General features: G+C 38.0%; 1 protein-coding gene and 1 pseudogene across 1 annotated transcript; one reads left to right on the top strand and one right to left on the bottom strand.

Annotated features, from left to right (window-relative positions):
* Window positions 1–1,268: 1,268 nt before the first annotated feature.
* LOC131942341 (acidic mammalian chitinase-like) lies at window positions 1,269–12,134 on the bottom strand (annotated as a pseudogene).
* Window positions 12,135–19,976: 7,842 nt separating this feature from the next.
* LOC131942340 (uncharacterized protein RP689-like) lies at window positions 19,977–20,687 on the top strand. The gene has a single exon (XM_059302159.1). It carries the CDS (start codon window positions 19,977–19,979, stop codon window positions 20,685–20,687), a length of 711 nt encoding a protein of 236 aa, XP_059158142.1.
* The last annotated feature ends 2,432 nt before the right edge of the window (window positions 20,688–23,119 follow it).

Raw genomic sequence — 23,119 nt, 5'->3', positions numbered from 1 at the left:
AAGCAATATTGTTTCGGTTATCATTTACAGTAATTGGGGTCAAAACAGGGGCGGAACTACCACACCCCCCGCCTACGTAATATTGGGAAAACATGAAAAAACCGATTATTTCAGGAGAGGTATACAATGCAATTAAATAGATATAATAACTTATTTAGGATATAGATTAATTTGAAATTAATTGAATCAGGCTACTTATATTGGTAAGTTTGGGAGTTTAACAATATAATCGGCCGAACAGAGTCATTGAGTTATACATCCATATGGAAGTATACAATATATATAGTGAAATAGTCTGTAACCTTGTCTGATATAGATATTTGGCACTTTTCTACTGCGTTACATATATGGCATATAGAAAAGCTTCCTAACTTACGCGATTCTGATAATATATTGCTTTTTATAGGTTTACAAAAGTTGTGTACATTACACTCAGTGTAGATGAAAGAATGTGTGTACTTAAATGGTGATTTGTGCACGTAATGCCTTAAGTATTCGTTGGGGTGCGGGAAAGTCACGATGACGATGAGTCCGAATACATTTGATTTAAGTCCTCAGAGGAGCACTTACATTGATCTTAACAATGAAATCATTGGCCACGAAAATTATCCGGAAAACAGAGCCCAACATATCAAATCACGGGTTATAATTAAGAAGCATGAGTATTGGTTACTATAGAATAAACAATCTTTTAAATGAAGGCACCATTGGTTATATTTAAAACAAATGAATAGTTAGTATTTTCTCGATATGGGAGGAGCTTCAAAATTGTGACTGACTGACAGGGTAGAATTAGTTTCCTCGATCACCAAATGCCCTCACACCGTCTATGTAACACCCATGGCATACATGCCCATTCGGTCGCCATGATTTCACCTTCGCACCTGTAGAAGGTTTTACGTAATTCCCCACTTGCTTGCGGATTGTGGGATCGATTTAGCCAGTGGGCATCGTTTCAAAAATCTTGCTAGACGTCTGTCTCCGACACTACATAACATTCGCCTGACACGCTTCACAAGGTTGTTACCTGCTTACGTATTAAATCTTGAGTTAAAGAACAGATTGGTAATAAAATATTTTGGCCAGAAGACCTGGCTAAGCACATATCGGATTTTAAAAATTTTACGCAAAGCTGATGGCATGACAAGATACACACTTGCCTACTTAGTGAGTAAAATCAATTATTTCCGTCAGCAGGCCAATAGGCTTTCAAAAAAAAATTCATAAAAAACGTTTTAATAACAAGCTTTTATGTAATGATGCAATAAAAAGTAGAAAATAAATTATACACTACTATTTAAATAACTATAAAGAAAAGCGTAGGTCACTTTAGTATCTATTGGATACCTTTACTAATGTTAAGGAAGACACCCACGCTTTTCTTTATAGTTATTTAAATAGTAGTCTATAATTTATTTTCTACTTTTTCGTGCATCATTACATAAAAGCTTGTTATTAAAACGTTTTTTATGAATTTTTTTTTCAGTACTTTACATGTTTTATTTACAATAGAGTTACATGACTAAAAACCATTGCGCGCCTACTGAACATCACGTTCAGTAGGCGCGCAATGGTTTTTGAACGCAGCCATTACGTGATGGCGCAGCTATTGAAGGTGATGACGCGTGTGGTGTGGTTGGCTAGACATGCCTACTAAATTTTAATTAATTCATAAAAAATTAATTAGGCATCCAATTAAGTCAAATTTAGATTCAAATTGCATTGTCTTTATGTCTTGACCAACGTGCCAACTGTGAATCGTATCGGTCAAGTAGAACTGTCCGAATTTTCACTCCTGCGTTTCCGTCTAGACAGACTGACGACTGACGACAGAGGAAGCGAGTTAAATAAAAGCTTGTAAAAAATACCATACGATTTATTAAGAAAATTATTTATTTTAAAAAAACTTAGCGAAAACTTAGGGCCTAACTTAATTAAAATCAGTCACGCTCAATATAAAGATTTTCTTACAGAAAATGATGATTATATCAATTGATTAAAAAATATGACGTATTGTGTTAAAAGAACAAACCTACCAGATTAACTACTTTCGTGTATTACGCCCTAAAATCAACAATCGTTAAAAATGTCCACGTATACACTCCATGAATTACTGCCTGCACACTCTCACACACGGATAGCTAATAGAAATGACACATAATCAAAATGGGTGTATTATTAGACCTTCAAATATGTCAATTTAGGAATCATTATACTATCAACTAAAGTGGTTTGAATTGTGTTAGATTCGACTTGATCCTTACTTTCCAGCTTCCTCACCCCCCCCCCCCCTCAAAGTTCTAAAAGTGGCTAGGTAAATGTGTTGTTGTTTTTTTTTTAAATTAATAATAAATTATTCTTTACCGTAGCTCAACTTTACATCAAGATTATATTTGAGATGTTTAATTGTGAACCGGTATGATTGTTATTTTTGCTATTTGTCTTCTATTAAATTATAAGTACATTTCCACAGTATTTATTACAGAAACAAATTTCTTTTTTTAAATAAGTGTGAAATTATTTTTAAGACCCCATCTTTAACCCAACGAGCCACTCAATCCTTGAGTTAAACGAACAAGCAACAGACAACATCCACCAACACGCTACAGGCGTCAACATCACACGGGAGGGGGATCAAGATTTTATACCCAGGTGTGTTGTAGGATTAATTGCTTTCTACTTTTTGAATATTTTGTTTAATTTTACACTTCTGTAATATTTTCACTTCGATTTCTTTAAGTAGGTTTGTACTACATTTACAGTAATGTTAACTTTAGAGCAAACTCAACGCGTTACACTATGGATTTTCATTATCAGGTAAGACTCTGAATATTAAAATATTGCGAGAATGACAATAATACATTTCTGATCCAATATCGCATTTGATATATCGTTATATTAGATTCAAAGACCAATACAAAATAAATAAAAAAAACCCACTGCAACCCCTTTACACACAAAAAAGTAAATAAACAAAAAATGTTTGTATATAAATTTTATTATAAACTTTACTGATCAGGAAATATTTTTTACAAATTATACACACTGTCCCTTCAAGTACGCAGGAAATAAAATATTATAGACACACGAGCCGACCCGCAGCGTATCATACGCCGCTATTTAGTTGTTTTATTTTCTACTTTTCAGTAATTCATAATTTGTGAATTCGACAGTACCAATGCTGCCACTGAAAATATTTGCTTTAAAACACTACCCCCCCCTTTCCCCTAACCCCGACCCTACACCCCCCCCCCCCTCACCGTGAAAGCAGCCTCCTCTTACTTATTTCTTCGTTACCTCCTGTAAGTTTAAAATCGAACTAAATTATCTGCCCCTAATAGAAACCCGGCTCTACGGCTCTACGATTTGTAAACATTTAGCTTTGTAAACATTTAGCGTGACCACAGCTCACCAGGCAATGTGGGGGTGGGGTGGGGTGGTAGTGATAGTGATAGAGAGAAAGAGAGGGGACTGCAAGGAGGCGCTTGCAGCTTGTTTTCTAACGGCTCCCACAAGAGAATTATATATATAGATGTGTAATGCTAAAAACATCAACAACATAACCATTTGAGCAAGTTATACCAACAGTTTTAAATAAAACATCTCTTCACCTCAATACTAACATATCATCTCATATTTACCCGTTCGTGCCAAGAGACATGGGGCAGATGGAGTAGAGTTTATCTGTTTCCTCGGCACATATTTGGATAGTGTGGTCAGCACAAAGCTGAGCCATCTTTGTTTTTCTAGCGTAAGCCAGGTACCCATCAGAGCTGAGTTGACTCAAGGACGTCCTACAGGCTGAAGTTTGGAATCCGAACTCGAGACTTCCCAGTTAGTAGTCTCTTCCATGACTCTACTGCCTGCCTTGAGTACTGGGAGACGAAATTTTAAATGTATTTATACGTTGTTGTAGCCTACTTAGATTATTTTTATTTTTGAATGACCCCTGGTATACGGAAGTGGTACTTAACTATATTTCCGTTTTCCAAAATAAAAGCTTTGGTCGCTCATGTAATCTTTTCAATATTTAATCGACCAAAGCTTTTATTAAAGATAGAAAGTTCGTTTTATATTCTGATTTACTAGTGCATTTAAAAGCTTATTGTTGCAAAGGTTTTTATTTTTTTATTTTATTTTTTTTTAAATTTTTCCCCAGACGTGGTTCCAGTACATCAGCAGACGATCAGCCACCAGCCCAGTTTTATCTGGCGTCTTATTGAGAACTGTTCACACCTGTTGTAGCAACTGTACAGGTAGTCAGGAGACGGCCTACACAGGTGAGATTTTATTTGCACCTTGAGTCTTATGTGTTTTATCGCAAGTATGTTAAGTAAAGAAAAAACCTTTAAGCAGTTTGAATTTTTTTTAAGCGAGACGAACGTGTCTGCGACAAATGGCATTAACACTTGCTCTGGGTTTATTTTATGATTGGTTATTTGCCCGGATGAATCAATTGCTCAAATGTGCCTGAATTAACATGGACATTTGACCAGGTATTTAGGGGACGTTTATTATACAACATTAAAGTATTATTTTCTTAATGAATAATCTATTCGTAAAAAATACACTTAGGCGGTGTGTTCAGCCTGGAGACAGGGGACGTTATCCAAGTTTGTGTCTCGGGCCAAGGTCTTGTCAATTTTGGAACAGGACTGACCTACATAGGACTTTATTTGTTAAACATTTGATGGAATGAGCCATGGTAATTAGTATATTTTGTATACTTTAAGCTTGCCTAGCAACAGGTCTAGAAATGGGGTGGTTATGACAATTGGAGAAGATTGATTCAATCATTGATTCTTGTTAATCTACTTTGTAAGTGTTTTCAGCAAAACACATGTTTACGGTAATAAAACGATTGTTATTTATCTGTATAGTACACTGAAGTAATGTTTTGCATGTTAATACGATATCCATAGGCCTACACACACCTGTCAAAATGTAAGGAGAATCTTGGCCACGCAGAATTTACACGTCTGAATAATTTAATCGACGATGACTTTGCTTCTGCTTCCTACGACAACACAATCTGTCGAGCTAGAGATTGTTGATTTATTTTTATATCAGTTGATTCTAATGCTGAAAGCCCTTAGACTATTTTATACTTTAATTATTTAAACTTATTTTTAAAACTAACGGATTTTGTTTTATGGTGTTTTTTTCGATTTAATTTCATTAGTTTTTTTATTTGCTTTTCGTTTGTTTTTGTTTTTCATACCTTACATCTAATTTATAATTTTATTTATGCGATTCCTTAATTTTTTCATAATTTTATTATCTTTTATTCGCGAATAAAATCCCCTCAAATGTTTGGCAACTAATGATTTTATTGGAGCAAGCAAATTAGATTTACTTTCTTATTTCCAGTAAATTTTAAAGCTCATTGTTATAAAGATATTTTTGTTTTATTTATGACTTGTGCTTTTTTACTAATCAGGATTATCAATTACATAAATGATATTAAAAACATAACTCTGTCATTGTTTTAATTTCGGAAACCGACAATTTATTGATATAGTGTCACGAACGGTGTCTATTTATAAAAGAAAACAAAATAAAAATTCACTTCTATTTAAATATTCGTTTTTTTTTTGACAGAATTAATAAGTAATGCTTAAAGAAAAGCGTGGGTCGCTTCTAAAATTTTAGTAAAGGTGTTCAATAGATTATATAATGACCCACTCTTTTCTTTACAGTTATTTAAATAGTAGGGTATTATTACATATTTTAAGAAAATCATTTATTTTCGTCTTTTAGTGAATAATTATACAAAAGCTTGTTATTTCAACTTTTTTACAAGCTTTATTTTTAAAACTTGTATTCTCTGTCATGATTTTGTCCGTATTTTAAATTAAATCTAATTAATTCATATAAAAATTAATTAGGCATCGTATAAAAACACATTTGATGTCAGACAAAGGCATGGCAGATTGAAATGCAAGTTAAATAAAAGATTGATAAAAAATCGTGAAATTTTAAAATAATAGGATCAGAAGCTATTTTAAAATATAACACATGTAGAGACAAAATTATATCAGTACGTTATACTTTATGCATCGGTTGTAGCAAATCATCTAGTTAAAATTTAGTCATCATAGAAATGTAAACATTTTACAGGGTATATTTATTGAGTGAATTAGACAAGATTACGTAAAAAATCATAAGAATTTAACATGTTTTGTTAGGCGTGCATGATTTTCATGTAGTTCTTGTTCAAGCCATGATGAGATATAAATCTATTAAATTATGTTATACAATTATATATATATATATATATATATATATATATATATATATATATATATATATATATATATATATATATATATACAGAGGCGTAGCGAGGGGGGACGGGGGGTGCGGACCGCACCGGGTGACACCATTTAGGGGGGTGACACCAAGGCAAAAAATAGCAAAATATATAGAGAAAAACTTGGGGGGGGGGGGGTGCAAATCGAAAGTTTGAAAGTTTGTCCCGGGAAGGGTCGCTAAGCCTGTGTGGGGTGTGGGGGTGACACCATTAAGTGCCACACCGGGTGATACCCGACCTCGCCACGCCACTGTTTATATATATATATATATATATATATATATATATATATATATATATATATATATATATATATATATATATATATATATACAAACATCAACTAACGTATGTGGGAGAGTTTCAGCTATTGCATGAGGTTACGTACAAGTGAATGAAGAGTGAGCAGAAGGGAGAGAAGTAAGACATTGGTTATCTTGGTCACGGCTGAGTTGTCTGTGGTCGTGGTTGATACGGTTGTAGTCCCTGTGTCCCTCGCTGCTGCTGATGTCTGTATGGCTGTTGGTGATGGCGTGGTAGATGTTGGGTTGGAGCTGGAGCATGACAGAAAATATCTGTTATTTAGTCAACACATGACATTTAAGCATCGTTTTAAAAAATGTTTTGTTTAGCTTTCGCTTTGACAACACGTCTTTAAATCATGTAAGTATCAATGATATAATTTAGAATATATCGTTAGCCGTAATGCAGTCATGTTATGAATCATTAAGAATTGATTCAGCGTTTATTATACTGATGATATTTTTTGTAATACCCAGTTTTTGAACATCCATTTAGATATTTTTGACATATTCTTGACGCTTTTAATTAGCCTATTGTTGTAATCACTAGAATTGTTAATTAATTAAATTATGACGTACTTTCACTGCCCCCCCCCCACTGGTGAAGAAAAAGCCCATGCAAATCTAAACTAAAGTTTCAGGGACGTACATGGTTTCTTTCAGATATTTATTTTGCGGGGCAGAGAAGGGGACTGTGAACATGCTCCAGCGGATTGGGGGGGAGGGGGGGGGGGGGGGAAGGGCAGTGAACTCCAAGTAGAAATGTACGAAAGAAACTCTGAGGGCGTGGAAATGCGAAAGGAACAAAACTCACATGGTAGGGCCAGAAAGTTTGCTGGACACCTGGCTCAGGAGGGGCCAGTTGCCATGGTTACAGAACTGGTTGCTGAAGTCGTCTATGTCTAGAGCCCAGACCACCGCCCCGCCCAAGTTGTTGCCCTGGATCCACTCGAGCTGGAGGTAACACAAGAAGATCTTCGACAACTGTTACAGTGTGGCCTCAATGGTTCAATTTGAGTTTGTATACAGTTAATATTGGTATACTAGAAACAAAAGAGGCGATTAAACCTCAGTTAGTTTTCTTGTGTGACAATATGATTAGGTTGGACTGTTGTCCTTTCTGTTTACAGTCGTTACTATATTTTCAGTAAATTTGTATCTTGTTTATGTGTCGTTGTGTTTCTGACAGTGTTGCTGCTGTTTGTATTGTATACCATAACAGATGTACATCGCTGACCCATCGTTTAACCAACATACCTTGACGTTAAGAGTATCTCTGTCCTCATACGTCATCCACTGATTGTCCAGGTAAGCATATTTCACCTGGCCAACTGGGTCTGTTTTTACCATGTAGCCCGCACCTATCAAACTACATACCTATGGAAACATCAGAAAAGAAACCGTGTTCAGTTAGTTTTCTTATTTAGAGATGACTAAGTAAATTTAGAGCAGTAAGGGAATCTGAAAGAGTTTGATTCATTTATTTATTAGCGCTGTGGACCCTGAGATGTCAATGTGAGGTGGACCGTGGGACATAAGACAGTCGGCTCCGGAAACACAACAAACAGAAATCACGCGATCGTTTGCGCGACAGATTTCCTTACAGATTTCCAAATGGGGTTAAATATTAAATATTAACATTTAACCTCACATTGAAATCTTAAGGCCTGTCAGCCAATAGTTGCCTCACCTCGTAGTAGGCCAAGATCCCCGGCTCGCTGGTGTAGGTTCCACTGGTGCCGCCTCCGCTGGTGTAGGTTCCACTGGTGCCGCGTCCGTTAGCAGCAGCTCCAACATGTGTGCTGGACGAGTCGCTCAGCGTCCACGTGCGGGCAAAGAACGACAACCCGACATGGATCTTGGATGTGCTGGCGCCATTTTGTTTATACCAGTCAACAGTAGTGGCCTGAGGTGGGGGGGGGGGGGCGAAGATGACATAAATTATAATGGATATTGACAGGTCATATACAGATTACTTTAGACGTAAACAACATCAGCTTATCACTACATCTACAACATCAGCTTATCACTACATCTACAACATCAGCTAACCACTACAGCCACAACATCAGCTAACCACTAAAGCTACAACAGCAGCTTACCACTACATCTACAACAGCAGCTTACCACTACATCTACAACAGCAACTTACCACTACAGGTACAACAGCAACTTACCACTACATCTACAACAATAGTTGCATGCTGCTACAGTTACTAAAAAAGGTAACCACCAGTACAACTGTGTCAGGTACTCACCACATCCAGACCGTCACCATAATGTAGTGGTGTAGCCAAGCCAGTCTCAGCCTCCCACGGGCCGTGGTAGTCGTACGTCATGATGTTGATGATGTCCAAATACCTGGTTGTAACGAGACACAAAACAGGTGACACGACCATCAACACGGGCTCACGAGGTACGACGTAATAAAATATATGTGACGTCACTCACGTGTCTAATGCCGTGACATTGAAACCCAAAGATGCCTTGTCTATGGCAGAAGGTACGGCAGCACTCAGCAGAAGACGGGGCTGACCGCTAGAAAAAACTTCTCTCTCCAACGCGTCTCTAAGTTCCTGGCAAAAATAAATAAATAAATTTTAAATTATAAACGGACGTAAACGGACTTTATTGGAGAATAGCTAAACACGTAATACTCTCTACAGATAAATAAAAGAAATAATAAAAATTAAATGTATGCTATTCAGAGTTTTTTTTCAGATATTTCTCCATATAGTACGCCGACCGCATAGAGAAAGAAGAAAAAGAAAAATATAATTTTTATAATTTATTTAAAAAGTGTACTTTAACCATTCTTCCTTAGCCTCCTCCCTCCTCCCCGAAATTTCAAACGCACCCCAGAGAAAAATATCTGAAAGAAACCATCATCTGAACAATGACCTTAATAAGAGCTGTGAAAAAGGACTTGTCTAAAGGACTAATATCGCCAGGATATTCCCAGTCAATGTCAAGGCCATCGAATCCAAAGTTCCGCAGCAGCGAAATGGTGGTGTTGATGAACTCTAGCCTGTTGTTCTTGCTGCTGGACATGGTGTAAAATGGCGCTGGTCCCTGGGTCATCCCCCCCACCGACAGCAGTGTCTTCAAGCTGGGGTTACGATTCTTCAAGCTGGTTAGCTGTCTCCATCTTTGAAACAATCATTTTACAAGAATCACACAATTGCTGTTACTTTCTCGTATAGGAAGTATAGAGAAAGTATTGTAATCGTGCTAAAAATTGAAATCGGCAAAAGTTAGTGTTGCAATTAAGTCTTCATGCCTGTGTGTCTTTCTGTGAGAACACTTTCAGTTATAATAAAGAAATTTACATGTTAGCATTATATTAAATGTGTATTTCTGTAGCATTTTTTAACGATTTCCAGTAGTCGGAAGTCGTCGTTACTCTACTTCCAGTTTTTCAAAAGCCAATTACTTGGGTACCATTTAAGGTAGGTGGACTAGATTTCACACATAAGTATTACATTACATGCGCGTGTTTCTATCAAATTTTGAAATAGGAAGTGGTACTTAAATCTATTTTTGTTTCTAAATTACCGATAACTTGGGTATCGTTTCAACTAGGTAGATGAAATTGTAAACCTAGGTATACGATGTTATTCTATTGATTCGCTCAACATTTGATGGATTTCCGGTAAGCGGAAGTATTTTGTTACGCTATTTCCGATTTCTGAACAAAAATGACTTCTACTGGACCAATGTCTACAAAAAAATTACGATGATCTTGACTCGCTAACAATGCATTTTGACAAAAAAATTGGCTGAATTAGATATTTACTTTTTGAAAATTAATCAATGCTTTATAAAGTTTTATCATACACACATTTCTATTTAGAGAATGCAATTTGCGAGAAAGTTTAGGGGAGATCACTCTCGCTTTTTTACGTACCACGATAGTAAATTATAATATGTATGAATTCGTAGCTTTACAGTCATGCAGTGCAAGTATGGGCTGTTAGTCATACAGTCTCAGTCACTAAGCCGGGCGTCAGTGAGTCGGGCGTCACTAAGCAGGGCGTCACTAAGCCGGGCGTCACTAAGTCGAGCGTCACTAAGTCGGGCGTCAGTGAGTCGGGCGTCACTCGCTGCTGTATCTGAGTGAGTCACAGCTAAATTGAGTGACCCACTGCTCCCCGCCCCAGCCTAGTGACACTATTGATGTCACCCACTGCTCCCCGCCCCAGCCTAGTGACACTATTGATGTCACCCACTGCTCCCCGCCCCAGCCTAGAGACACTATTGATGTCACCCACTGCTCCCCGCCCCAGCCTAGAGACACTATTGGTGTCACCCATGTGTGGTAGCTACATGCCCTTGACCTTGTCACCAGACACCAGTCTTACTGGCCATCAGTTGTGTCGTCGTTCTCTTGGCTCCGTACGACAATGTTCCCAGACAGCTGGGCATGGGCGAAGATCACGTGACTGCACAAGTCCGGGTTGATGTCCCTAGCGAACAGCGCCCCACTTCCCGGTCGATGCTGCGCCAAGTTGTTGAAGTAACACACGACATTTTTACCCACGGCGACATCTGAGAAGTTTATTATATATATATATATATATATATATATATATATATATATATATATATATATATATATATATATATATATATATATATATATATATGTGTGTATTTTTGCATGTCCTAGCTTGTAGAATGAATGAATGAATGAATGAATATATATATATATATATATATATATATATATGTGTGTGTGTGTGTGTGTGTATGTGTATTTTTACATGTTCTTGCTTGTAGAATGACCTTACTATCACGTTCAATGGTGTGATCAAATGGTTTGATAAAATACACGTAACTGATGATATTTAAAGCCCGTTGAACAAGCCCACTTTGTAAAATTCACACAAATAATGCAATACTGCGATCTTTGTGGATAGGAACACATATATTGACATTTCGTTTCACCATAAACTCCGTGAGAACACCTCATATCTTGTTCTAAAGATCTTTCATTAAAAAATTGGAAATAGCGAAATACCAGAAAATTTAGCATTAATTTTAATGGTATTTCATCGTTCCGTGATTGTCGCCGTTGCAATAGTAACCATACTTTCATAAGAATCCCTGTAGCATTCCATTATTTTGTTTTTAGTACAGTAACAAAGATATACAACCATGAGTAAATAAGCCTTATTAATTACGTTTTTTCCCATAGCCTACCAGCTGATTAAATTTTACTCACTTTGTATACAAGCGCTGAAAACAAACATAGCTGATACCATTTGTTTAAATGTCCAGGTCGACATATTTGTCGTCTTTGACATTTTATTTCTGTAAGATGGGCTTCTGTCTGGAAAATGTTTTGGTGTGTACACATATCAGTTTAAAAATATGTGTACATGTATTTATCTTTAAACGTAATGTAACAGATCTTTAATTAACTTTTACACCACTGAAATGCCGAGTGTATTTATTGTTTACGATTTTTGATTCCTAAATGCATCTTCATAGAGAACTTTCACATTTGATGTTGTCATTATCATGAACAGTAACGCTGAGAAATTTTAAAACAAAAACTGTTCGTATACTTCACTAAAATAAGATTTATGTTTAAACTGACTTAGGGTTAGATGTATAAAGAATAGATTGTAGAATAGATTTGTTTAGGTTGTAATCGGACAACAGCTGAATATGAACGGAGTGTGTTAAAAACTACACGCAACTGCATGTTTCACGTTAAAATTACTTTAAAATGCGATTTAAACATAAAGCTTTTATATATATATATATATATATATATATATATATATATATATATATATATATATATATATATATATATAGTATTCCAACTTTAATAAAAACTTTACCTTCACGTTCAATGGTGTGATCCAATGATTGGATAAAATACATAGCACTGCTGATATTTATAGTCCGTTGAGCAAACACATTTTGTAATATTCACAAATAATGCAATGTTGCGATACTGGTCAAGTCGCTTTTAAATCTTGGTATAATTCAAACAAATAAACACATCTGATTCAAGTGTCGAAGACATATTAACAACACTACCTGATTTTTTTGCACGGCATGACTGGGCTATTCAGCAAATGATTATTGCTAATAGTGCATTAAGTGAATGTAATTTCTTTATATCATGTTAAGCATAAATATACATTAAATACATTTTAATTGATTTAAGTTATTTAGAACTTCTCGGAAGCGTAACGTGATTAGGGAAACTTATGGCGAGACATCGGATACTTTTTATCTACGTTTGTGTTTAAATACATGTACTTTTGATTTCTGTGAATAGAAAGTAAAATCCTTATGCGTTAGATTACTTCTAATAGTGTAAGAACGTTCAAGAGCTCCACTAAAGGCCTGTGACAAAACCGCCCTACCAAATTCGCCTCGTCGATCGTCTTATCAATCGACCCCGTCAAAAGGGCCAGCGATAGAAGGATCCCTTCATTTTTCTCATAGCGGTCAATACGTACATATTTAATTACTTTACATTACTCGCACACTTTACATTACTCGCACTCTTTACATTACTCGCACACTTTACATTACTCGCACCACTTTACATTACTCGCACCACTTTACATTACTCGCACCACTTTACATTTCTCGCACACTTTACATTACTCGCACCACTTTACATTACTCGCACCACTTTACATTACTCGCACCACTTTACATTACTCGCACACTTTACATTACTCGCATCACTTTACATTACTCGCACCACTTTACATTACTCGCACACTTTACATTTTCGCACACTTTACATTACTCGCACCACTTTACATTACTCGCACCACTTTACATTACTCGCACCACTTTACATTACTCGCACCACTTTACATTACTCGCACCACTTTACATTACTCGCACCACTTTACATTACTCGCACACTTTTCATTACTCGCACCACTTTACATTACTCGCACACTTTACATTACTCGCACACTTTACATTACTCGCACCACTTTACATTACTCGCACCACTTTACATTACTCGCACTATAAACATACTATCAACTGACATCTATTACCTGGAAAGTAACTACAAACACTACTTACACAACACCCTGTTTTTTTACGCAAGTTAAATTTGTTTTTTGAATTTTTTCTTTTCTAGTACAGTAATGCATTATTAGTGTGATTTCCTATTCTCTGTAGATCCTATTGAATAAAATAAAGCTAGAATAATTTATAAGGGAACTAGTAAGCCAGGGAAAAACCAGTTTTAACTAATGCTTAATCGATTGCAACATGAAATAGAAGCAAACATTTGAGTCTCCTGTTGATGACAAAAATACCGAGTCAATAGGTTTGATGTCACGTTGACTTTTCAGTTGCAGGTGTCTTGGTGGTAACATCTATGTCCGAGTTTTATGGAGTGTTTAGATTGAGATCATTCAAGAATCAAGACAGTTTTCATCTTTTTTTTTCCGGAGTACCATCTATGTCCGAGTTTTATGGAGTGTTGCGGTCATTCGCGCATAGTTTACACCTCATCTCACTGGTCCTGACGTCTTATTGTCCGTGGTTGGCTGATTTCCATCCAACCCTACCTCTCTAAGTACCAGGAAGTCCATGAGAATCTCAGTATTTACAACGACAGCTAAAAGTACGGCTACAAAAACAGCCGAAGGCGAAATGTCTGCTCCGTGATTCTAACGTTGTAAGATTTGAAATGAAAGTTCTATAGAAGCAACGGTGTGAAGCATCCTCACGGGGTAAACGTTGTGAAAATGAAATTTTCTTTTCACCATTCACCCCGTGAGTATACTCCACACCGCTGCTTCTATAAAACTTTCATTTCACCATTCACCCCGTTAGACACTCCACACCTCTGCTTCTATAAAACTTTCATTTCACCATTCACCCCGTTAGACACTCCACACCGCTGCTTCTATAAAAATTTCATTTAACCATTCACCCCGTTAGACACTCCACACCGCTGCTTCTATAAAAATTTCATTTAACCATTCACCCCGTTAGACACTCCACACCGCTGCTTCTATAAAAATTTCATTTAACCATTCACCCCGTTAGACACTCCACACCGCTGCTTCTATAAAAATTTCATTTAACCATTCACCCCGTTAGACACTCCACACCGCTGCTTCTATAAAAATTTCATTTAACCATTCACCCCGTTAGACACTCCACACCGCTGCTTCTATAGAACTTTACATGTAAGTGTATGAAGTAATCAGCCGCGTGTATCTCAAGTAGGTCTCCCCCCCCCCCCCCCTTCACATGACTGCATACAGTACAGCCTAGTATGGCACTATGACCTACAATGACAGTTGTCAGTAGAATATTTCACCAGCTACCGCCGTTGTATAAAAAAACAGTTTGTGCAGCTTTCTTGTTGTATAAAATATCCTGACGGGTAATGGGTTAAATTGATTAAAATATGTTGACACCAAAGGCCCATAACACACGAGTAAAACTTTCTATTGCCGAGACATGACTCAAATAGATTAAACAAGATTAAAATAACAATAATCTTTATTTTAGAAAGTCTCGGTGTTTTATATAAGCTTTTCGTTATCATTCGGCATTTAGAACATACACATTTAGGACTCTATAAAGTGATCATTGGCAATAAGGGGGAAAAGTTATTCAATGGCTGAATCACCTTTTTTTTTAAATTGAAAGAGTTGCTTACCCTGCATACGTTTACTTTATCTCAACTTTGAAGGATTGCTTAAATAGATTTATATTATATAATTTTAAAAAAGCATGAATTGACCAACATACCCTGCTAAACAGTTTGTAATAGCTCAAGATCAACACTCTGGTATTAGTATTAAACACAATTAGCAATACATTACAACGGACATATTATTTATTAATCAGTGTTTATTAATTTAATCAAATTTTTATCACAAAGAACAGGGCGGTCTTATAATCTGAAATTATGCAGAAACACAGAGTATCATTTTAAATCATTATTTATTTAGTTATAAAAATTTGATAGCTAATCTCACATACTAATATGACATAATTTAAATGCTAATTTAAATAACAAAAAAAAAAAAAAAAAAAAAACAACTAAAATACACTTTCTTCCAAGTGACTCGAACCTATGACCGTGAACCCTTGTTTAGAAATTGAGTGAACTATCTCTCTCTCTCTCGCACCATGCTAATGCCGCCCAACCCGAAAACACTCGATATATATAATTTTAAATTATTTTAAAGTCGGTACCCGAGTAAATCAAACATGTGGTTATAAAAACTTGGTTGTGTTTTTTTTTGTCGAACTGTTCTAAAGATTGGATATATTTCATGTTTCAATTTTTTTTTGTAACTAAACAATGTTTAAAATAACAAGCACGATTTTTTTCCTCTTTGACAATGTAAACAAACATGACATAAAACTCAATGTTTTCAAGTTTCCTTGTTGGAACTCTCCTGTGTGATTGACTTGATGTCTGCAATAGTCCAGACTACCAACTATTTTACTTTTATAGAACTTTCATTTTTTTTTTCGCTAAATTTTTCTTGGAGTAGTATTACATTATTATTTTTATCGTTGCTGACAAAAAGGCCAAATTAACAATTGCAGTTAGTTGGCGAAATATTAGACTTCTTAGTTAAAATAAGTAATTAATGTTGATAGGTACATCGGCATGAAATATTGAGAGTTGCATACAGAAGGTGTAAAACACACGAGTTAATGAACTTAATGCACCAACACTACATGTACAAAACTATGACCTCCTGGGAAAACCTTACATTATCTAATACTGTGTTTACACAAGCTAACAGAGCTTTAGCCTTAAAGTCGTGCCCACATTTACATAAGTTATGTCCCGAGATCAGGTAAAATCATGTCATCTGGAGAGTCCAAATGCACTTATTAAAAACCTAGGTAACATAGTGTTGACTTAGTTTAATATTACGCTTTGAATCACATATTCTCGTGTAAGCGGCGTAGTCAGACTTCCGGTGTAAAGAGAGCTAGGGGTTAAAATATATATACATACATACACATATATATATATATTATGTATATATATATATATATATATATATATATATATATATATATATATATATATATATATATATATATATATATATATAGCCTAAGCAAAGGCGACCAATAAATATGACATTAACGGTTGCAACAAATTTCTTAGTAACAGTGACTGTCTCAGGTATTGCTAGTAATAGCCTTACTCAAACTTGGAGAAATTACACAGAAGCATTAACAATATCGCTGTTTGTTTATTGGTTTTAAGAAAAATAAGTTGCGCACTAATCTATGGTTCTATAGTCAATCTCCCATACACACAGCACTCTATGACATGTAACTCTAATGCATAACATGTAGCGTAGCGACCCCCAAAAAATAAAAGCACATTTTTCCCTGTTACTCAAAAAAAGCAAAAAAAAAAAAAAAAAAAAAATTAAAAAATAGGTAGTAGGGTGTTCAAGTTTGTAATTTCTAAAAGGAGAGGTTTTTTTTTTAAACTAGCACCTTCAGTTTACTTTTACAAATGTTAAAAAACAGATAATATGACACTTACCAGTAGATAATCTTATATTATTAGCTCTCCTGTCCTAGCTCTCCTGCCCTAGCTCTCCTGCCCTAGCTCCGCTGCCCTAGCTCCCCTGCCCTAGCTCCCCTGCCATAGCTCTCCTGCCCTAGCTCTCCTGCCCTAGCTCTCCTCTCCTGCCCTAGCTCTCCTGCCCTAGCTCTCCTGCCCTAGCTCTCCTGCCCTAGCTCTCCTGCCCTAGCTCTCCTCTCCTGCCCTAGCTCTCCTGTCCTAGCTCTCCTGTCTTGCTCTCCTGCCCTTGCTCTCCTGCCCTAGCTCTCCTGCCCTAGCTCTCCTCTCCTGCCCTAGCTCCCCTGCCCTACCTCCCCTGCCCTAGCTCTCCTCTCCTGCCCTAGCTCTCCTGCCCTAGCTCTCCTCTCCTGCCTTGCTCTCCTGCCCTAGCTCCCCTGCCCTAGCTCCCCTGCAATAGCTCTCCTGCCCTAGCTCTCCTGCCCTAGCTCTCCTCTCCTGCCCTAGCTCTCCTGCCCTAGCTCTCCTGCCCTAGCTCTCCTCTCCTGCCCTAGCTCTCCTGTCCTAGCTCTCCTGTCTTGCTCTCCTGCCCTAGCTCTCCTGCCCTAGCTCTCCTGCCCTAGCTCTCCTGTCCTAGCTGCCCTGCCCTACCTCCCCTGCCCTAGCTCTCCTCTCCTGCCCTAGCTCTCCTGTCCTAGCTGCCCTGCCCTACCTCCCCTGCCCTAGCTCTCCTCTCCGGCTCTAGCTCTCCTCTCCTGCCTTGCTCTCCTGCCCTAGCTCCCTGCCCTAGCTCCCCTGCCCTAGCTCCCCTGCCCTAGCTCCCCTGCCCTAGCTCTCCTGCCCTAGCTCTCCTGCCCTAGCTCTCCTGCCCTAGCTCTCCTGCCCTAGCTCTCCTGTCCTAGCTCTCCTGCCCTAGCTCTCCTGCCCTAGCTCTCCTGCCCTAGCTCCCCTGCCCTAGCTCTCCTGCCCTAGCTCTCCTGCCCTAGCTCTCCTCTCCTGCCCTAGCTCCCCTGCCCTAGCTCTCCTGCCCTAGCTCTCCTGCCCTAGCTCTCCTGCCCTAGCTCTCCTGCCCTAGCTCTCCTCTCCTGCACTAGCTCTCCTCTCATGCCCTAGCTCTCCTCTCCTGCCCTAGCTCTCCTGCCCTAGCTCTCCTGCCCTAGCTAACCTGCCCTAGCTCTCCTCTCCTGCCCTAGCTCTCCTGCCCTAGCTCCCCTGCCCTACCTCCCCTGCCCTAGCTCTCCTGCCCTAGCTCTCCTCTCCTGCCCTTGCTCTCCTGCCCTAGCTCTCCTGCCCTAGCTCCCCTGCCCTAGCTCTCCTGCCCTAGCTCTCCTGCCCTAGCTCTCCTGCCCTAGCTCTCCTGCCCTAGCTCTCCTGCCCTAGCTCTCCTGCCCTAGCTCTCCTGCCCTAGCTCTCCTGCCCTAGCTCTCCTGCCCTAGCTCTCCTGCCCTAGCTCTCCTGCCCTAGCTCCCCTGCCCTAGCTCTCCTGCCCTAGTTCTCCTGCCCTAGCTCTCCTGCCCTAGCTCTCCTGCCCTAGTTCTCCTGCCCTAGCTCTCCTGCCCTAGCTCTCCTGCCCTAGCTCCCCTGCCCTAGCTCTCCTGCCCTAGCTCTCCTGCCCTAGCTCCCCTGCCCTAGCTCTCCTGCCCTAGTTCTCCTGCCCTAGCTCTCCTGCCCTAGCTCTCCTGCCCTAGCTCCCCTACCCCACTAGGCTACACCCCTGCAACATGATAACCAGATAAAGTTTCCAACTTCCGGTGCCCTTAAAACAAGCTCCAGTAACACCTGACTGACAAAGTCATTATTAACCAGCTGTGACTAGAAAGGTAAGCATCAACATTTTTCTTGAGCTATATCTGTTCAATTTTAAGACAAAGACACTTTATTCTTATGATCAAAACTACAGAAAAACAACTACTAAATACTTGTTTTATTATCACTTTTATTTGTATTATTAACTATTCATACAATGGGGCGGTGTGGTCTAGCGGTAGACAGCACGCTTTCAATAGCCGTCCGTCTGAACTGCCGCTAACTTCCATATAAACTGATGTAATGGTGTTTGCTAGGGGTGAATAGACTGTCCGGTACCATATAAAGAACATATTGAGAGCCGATCTCTTCAGACATTGTAAACATGTTTAACAATTGGATTACACGAACCTACAAAGTCGAATTATCTATTCTTAACATAAGCAGTTTTATATTCTTCCCAGAGAAATGCCATATCGAGACTAATCTGGTTTAATTTGATTGAGAAAAATCATTAAATAAAAAAATGTTTTTTTTTATTATCACTATAATGACATTTTAATATAAAATAAATTATTTATTTCATTTCAATTTTACAGCGGAAGTTGAAGGAGAGAAAAATGTTTGTTCTGGAATTTAATCTTACAAAAACCGAATAGGGACTGATATTTTGAAAGGCTCATGAGATTTGGAGATCAACGTTTTTATTGTAAAAAACTATTGGGATTATAAAGAGTTATTTCCGGATATTATTGAACTTTAGATCTAATAGCAGCGAGATATATGTTTGATTAGTGAACAGTAAAATGCGTTTTTTCTTGATCTATTTATGTGCTGTAAGTTACGGCATCATTCGCAACAAAATTTCGCAATTTTTCGCTTTTTTATATCGGAAAAAGTTGTACATTTTTCTGACTGTTGTAATTCCGTTAGCCTCGATAATTTTATTCTGCCCATCCGGAACTACTTTTTTACACTGCAGAAGGCGTGGCAGGATGTCCCCACCTACAACCTGATAAAGATTCTCTACTTCAGCGACCCGCCCCAACCGTACACCATGGGTCGTGTCGTCTGTGACAGGTGGTACACGTCGAACATGACGGAAGAAGATATCGACCAATCGTTGTTCGCCACGTACCCGCGAGTGAGTACACAAGCAGCCAGGGACAAGGTCATGCTGAAAGGTCACGGGAGTTTTCTCCCCGTGCTGACCCAGGACCTGAAACTTCAAACCTTGTTCATGTACCAGGTGGCGGCTGAGGTTCTAACCCAGGCCGGGATAACATTTTTCCTGTTAGACGGGAACCTGCTGGGGTTGATGCGCCACCGTGGGTTTGTTCCCTGGGACGACGACATCGACATCGCTCTAAGCATCAACGACTGGAGCACCACACAGAAACTCTTCTCCTGTATTCGAGGATTCAACTTCGTCCCTTCAAACAACTTTCACTGGAAACTTTTTTTCCCAGATCGGAAATTCCCGTTCTTGGATATATTTTTCTACGACAACGATTCCAGCTATCTCTGGGCAATGACAGAATATTCACGAGTCACTGTGGTATATCCCACCCACCTCGTCTTCCCCCTGAGCACGTCCATGCTAGAGGGCGTGGCCGTGCCCGTCCCCCGGGACAGCCTGGGTATCGTCAGGAGGATCTACGACTACGTCACGAGCCACGTCTACAATGGGCACGTGCAGACGACCATCCAGATGGTCAAGAAATTCCCACAAGCTTACCGTCTTAGAGAGGTCCCTTGTCAGAACCTCAGCTACATGTACACCATGTATAATCTAGACACGCCCTAGCAACAGCTGTTGTCTAGACATGATGTCCCTTGTCAGAACCTCAGCTACATGTACACCATGTATAATCTAGACACGCCCTAGCAACAGCTGTTGTCTAGACATGATGTCCCTTGTCAGAACCTCAGCTACATGTACACCATGTATAATCTAGACACGACCTAGCAACAGCTGTTGTCTAGACATGATGTATACGTCCAACAATGTCCCATGTACTGGTACACAATGTATCATCTAGGCTGAAGTCTTACGTAACGGTCAGGTGGTCATGTTAGCTAGGGTTGTAGCAGCATGACGTCACACTTTTAGGGAGGGGGCTGGGAGTTTTGTGACGATATTGACAATAAGAGATAGGCTTTCTAAAAGGTTTTTTAAAAAACTCTAAATTCGGATATAAATAAGTAAAGCACCAAGTAATATACTTTATTGGAGCTGTAATATTTAATAGTGTCTTGAGACGAACAATACTCTATTAACAACATGGATTTACACTTATTATTGTACACATTAAATCAACAGGCAAGACGCATTTTATATGCTGTTATTTCGAGTTCTTCTTGGAACAATTTATTAGCAATCGGCAGGGGTTAATAAATGTACTAAGCGTGTTGTAGATCATCTTCTCTAGAATAAATTCATAACTGTTTTCAAATTTAAAATGTTGTGTATTTCTTCTTAGGTTTCAGCTATGACAGCTATGATTCAGCATTTAGATAAAAATAAAAGTGCATTATGTAAAAAAAATGTTATAAAAATCGTAGCATTGGAGAAAAATTATGATAAGATATTACGTTATCAAACGACTCATTGATTGCTTTATTAGACCATCCAACAATTTGAAATTGTTTAGGAAAGGTAGACAAATACTGATTCACAACGATTAATGGGTATTAATTGAGTAGACTCCCCTTTACCGTACAGGATTAGGTTTAAAGATAAGCGAACGACTTGTTCTGTAAAGAAAAAATGTCATGTTCAAGGTAAATTTTCTTGTAAAAAAAGTTGACACCCAACAATATAGTACAGCTATATTTTCCATGCACCCCAGCACTGATTAAGTAATGAGTAAGTTATTCCAATTCCTGTCATTACTGTTATTCCAATTAAATGGACAAACATTTTCTTAGATTAAAGATACACAATGTTAAACTTTCCATTGGGAAAATTCAAAACAAGCATTAGCTAGGCCTTACCCTTGTTTGCCCAATTTAAATGTTTTCAAGTTGTGATTTAGCCTGCAAGAAGAAGAAAATAAAACTCGGTATTTAGTACAATTGTTCTCATTCTTTTAGAGGATCTTAATAAAAATCATAATTTTCTATTGATATGATCTTTTTTACGTTTTCTTCTATCGTTAGTGATCCGATTTTTCTGTTTGCATTATTTATTTTCTTGCAGTTGCAGTGTTAGACCTTTAGGTCGTTCTCACAGTAACTGACTGGACGTAAACACAAGGGACACCACTAAAAATAAAAAATACAAGGGACGTAACTGTAACTAACAAGACATTACGTAACACAAATAACATTCCTATTTAAAAAATCAAGTAAAAATAAGATTTATCGACCACCACACGCAGTAGCCTATAGTTGTATCGTAAACAGTTTACATGTATTTAAACACAATATAACAAGCCATGTAATAGTTTACTAATTATAATTACATTATTTACTATCCATCTTTAAAAACACAAACATTATATGGCCTTAAGGGGGGGGGGATAGCATATCTCCATAAATACGAGACGATTATGAAAGGTTAACCTTTCCTTGACTTAAAATGTACTTCAAAGTTTAATATAAATCGTCTCTGTCATCCGTCTCTACTGAAATAAATTACAACCTGTTAGAACCGCCGTTTGTAGTTAAGCTGTTACATTTTTTGTCTATTGACCCTGCGTGTTACAATTAATGTGAACCAATGCCTGGTCATGTGACTGAGGCATTTTCGAAACCGACTGTCTCGGGTGTTCATTGAAGCATGACATGACTTCCCACACACAAATGACATCCTGTTCTCGGGCTGTATAGACGAAACCAGTGACAATGCGTTCGTTACGTCAAATTGCTAGAGGCGCTCAACGAAACAGGGAAGAAATGAAAGAACGAAATATCTGAACAAAAATAACGGCATGTGTTTGAACTAGGATTTCATTATATTAAATTTATTTTTAACTAATGGCGTATTTTGAATATTTACTGCGTTGATCGGACTTGAAGTTTTGATCGGAATTGATATTACACTTTTTTATGTTTTAATTTTTTTATAAATACACTATGATAATTAAAGTTTTATTGCAGTTATATACAAACTTTAGGCTCATTCTTCTAAAACTCCCAGAATTAGAATTGGAAACAAATATTCAATTACAAAAAAATTGTACAGTGTGTAGTATGGTTTCTGAAAAAAAAAGAATTTAAAGCAGCTTAATCTTG

Source organism: Physella acuta, unplaced genomic scaffold (genome assembly GCF_028476545.2).
Source record: "Physella acuta isolate Inbredline_101_S28 unplaced genomic scaffold, ASM2847654v3 ptg000402l, whole genome shotgun sequence".
NCBI classification, from domain to species: domain Eukaryota; kingdom Metazoa; phylum Mollusca; class Gastropoda; family Physidae; genus Physella; species Physella acuta.
This window is presented reverse-complemented; position numbering and strand designations above follow the sequence as displayed.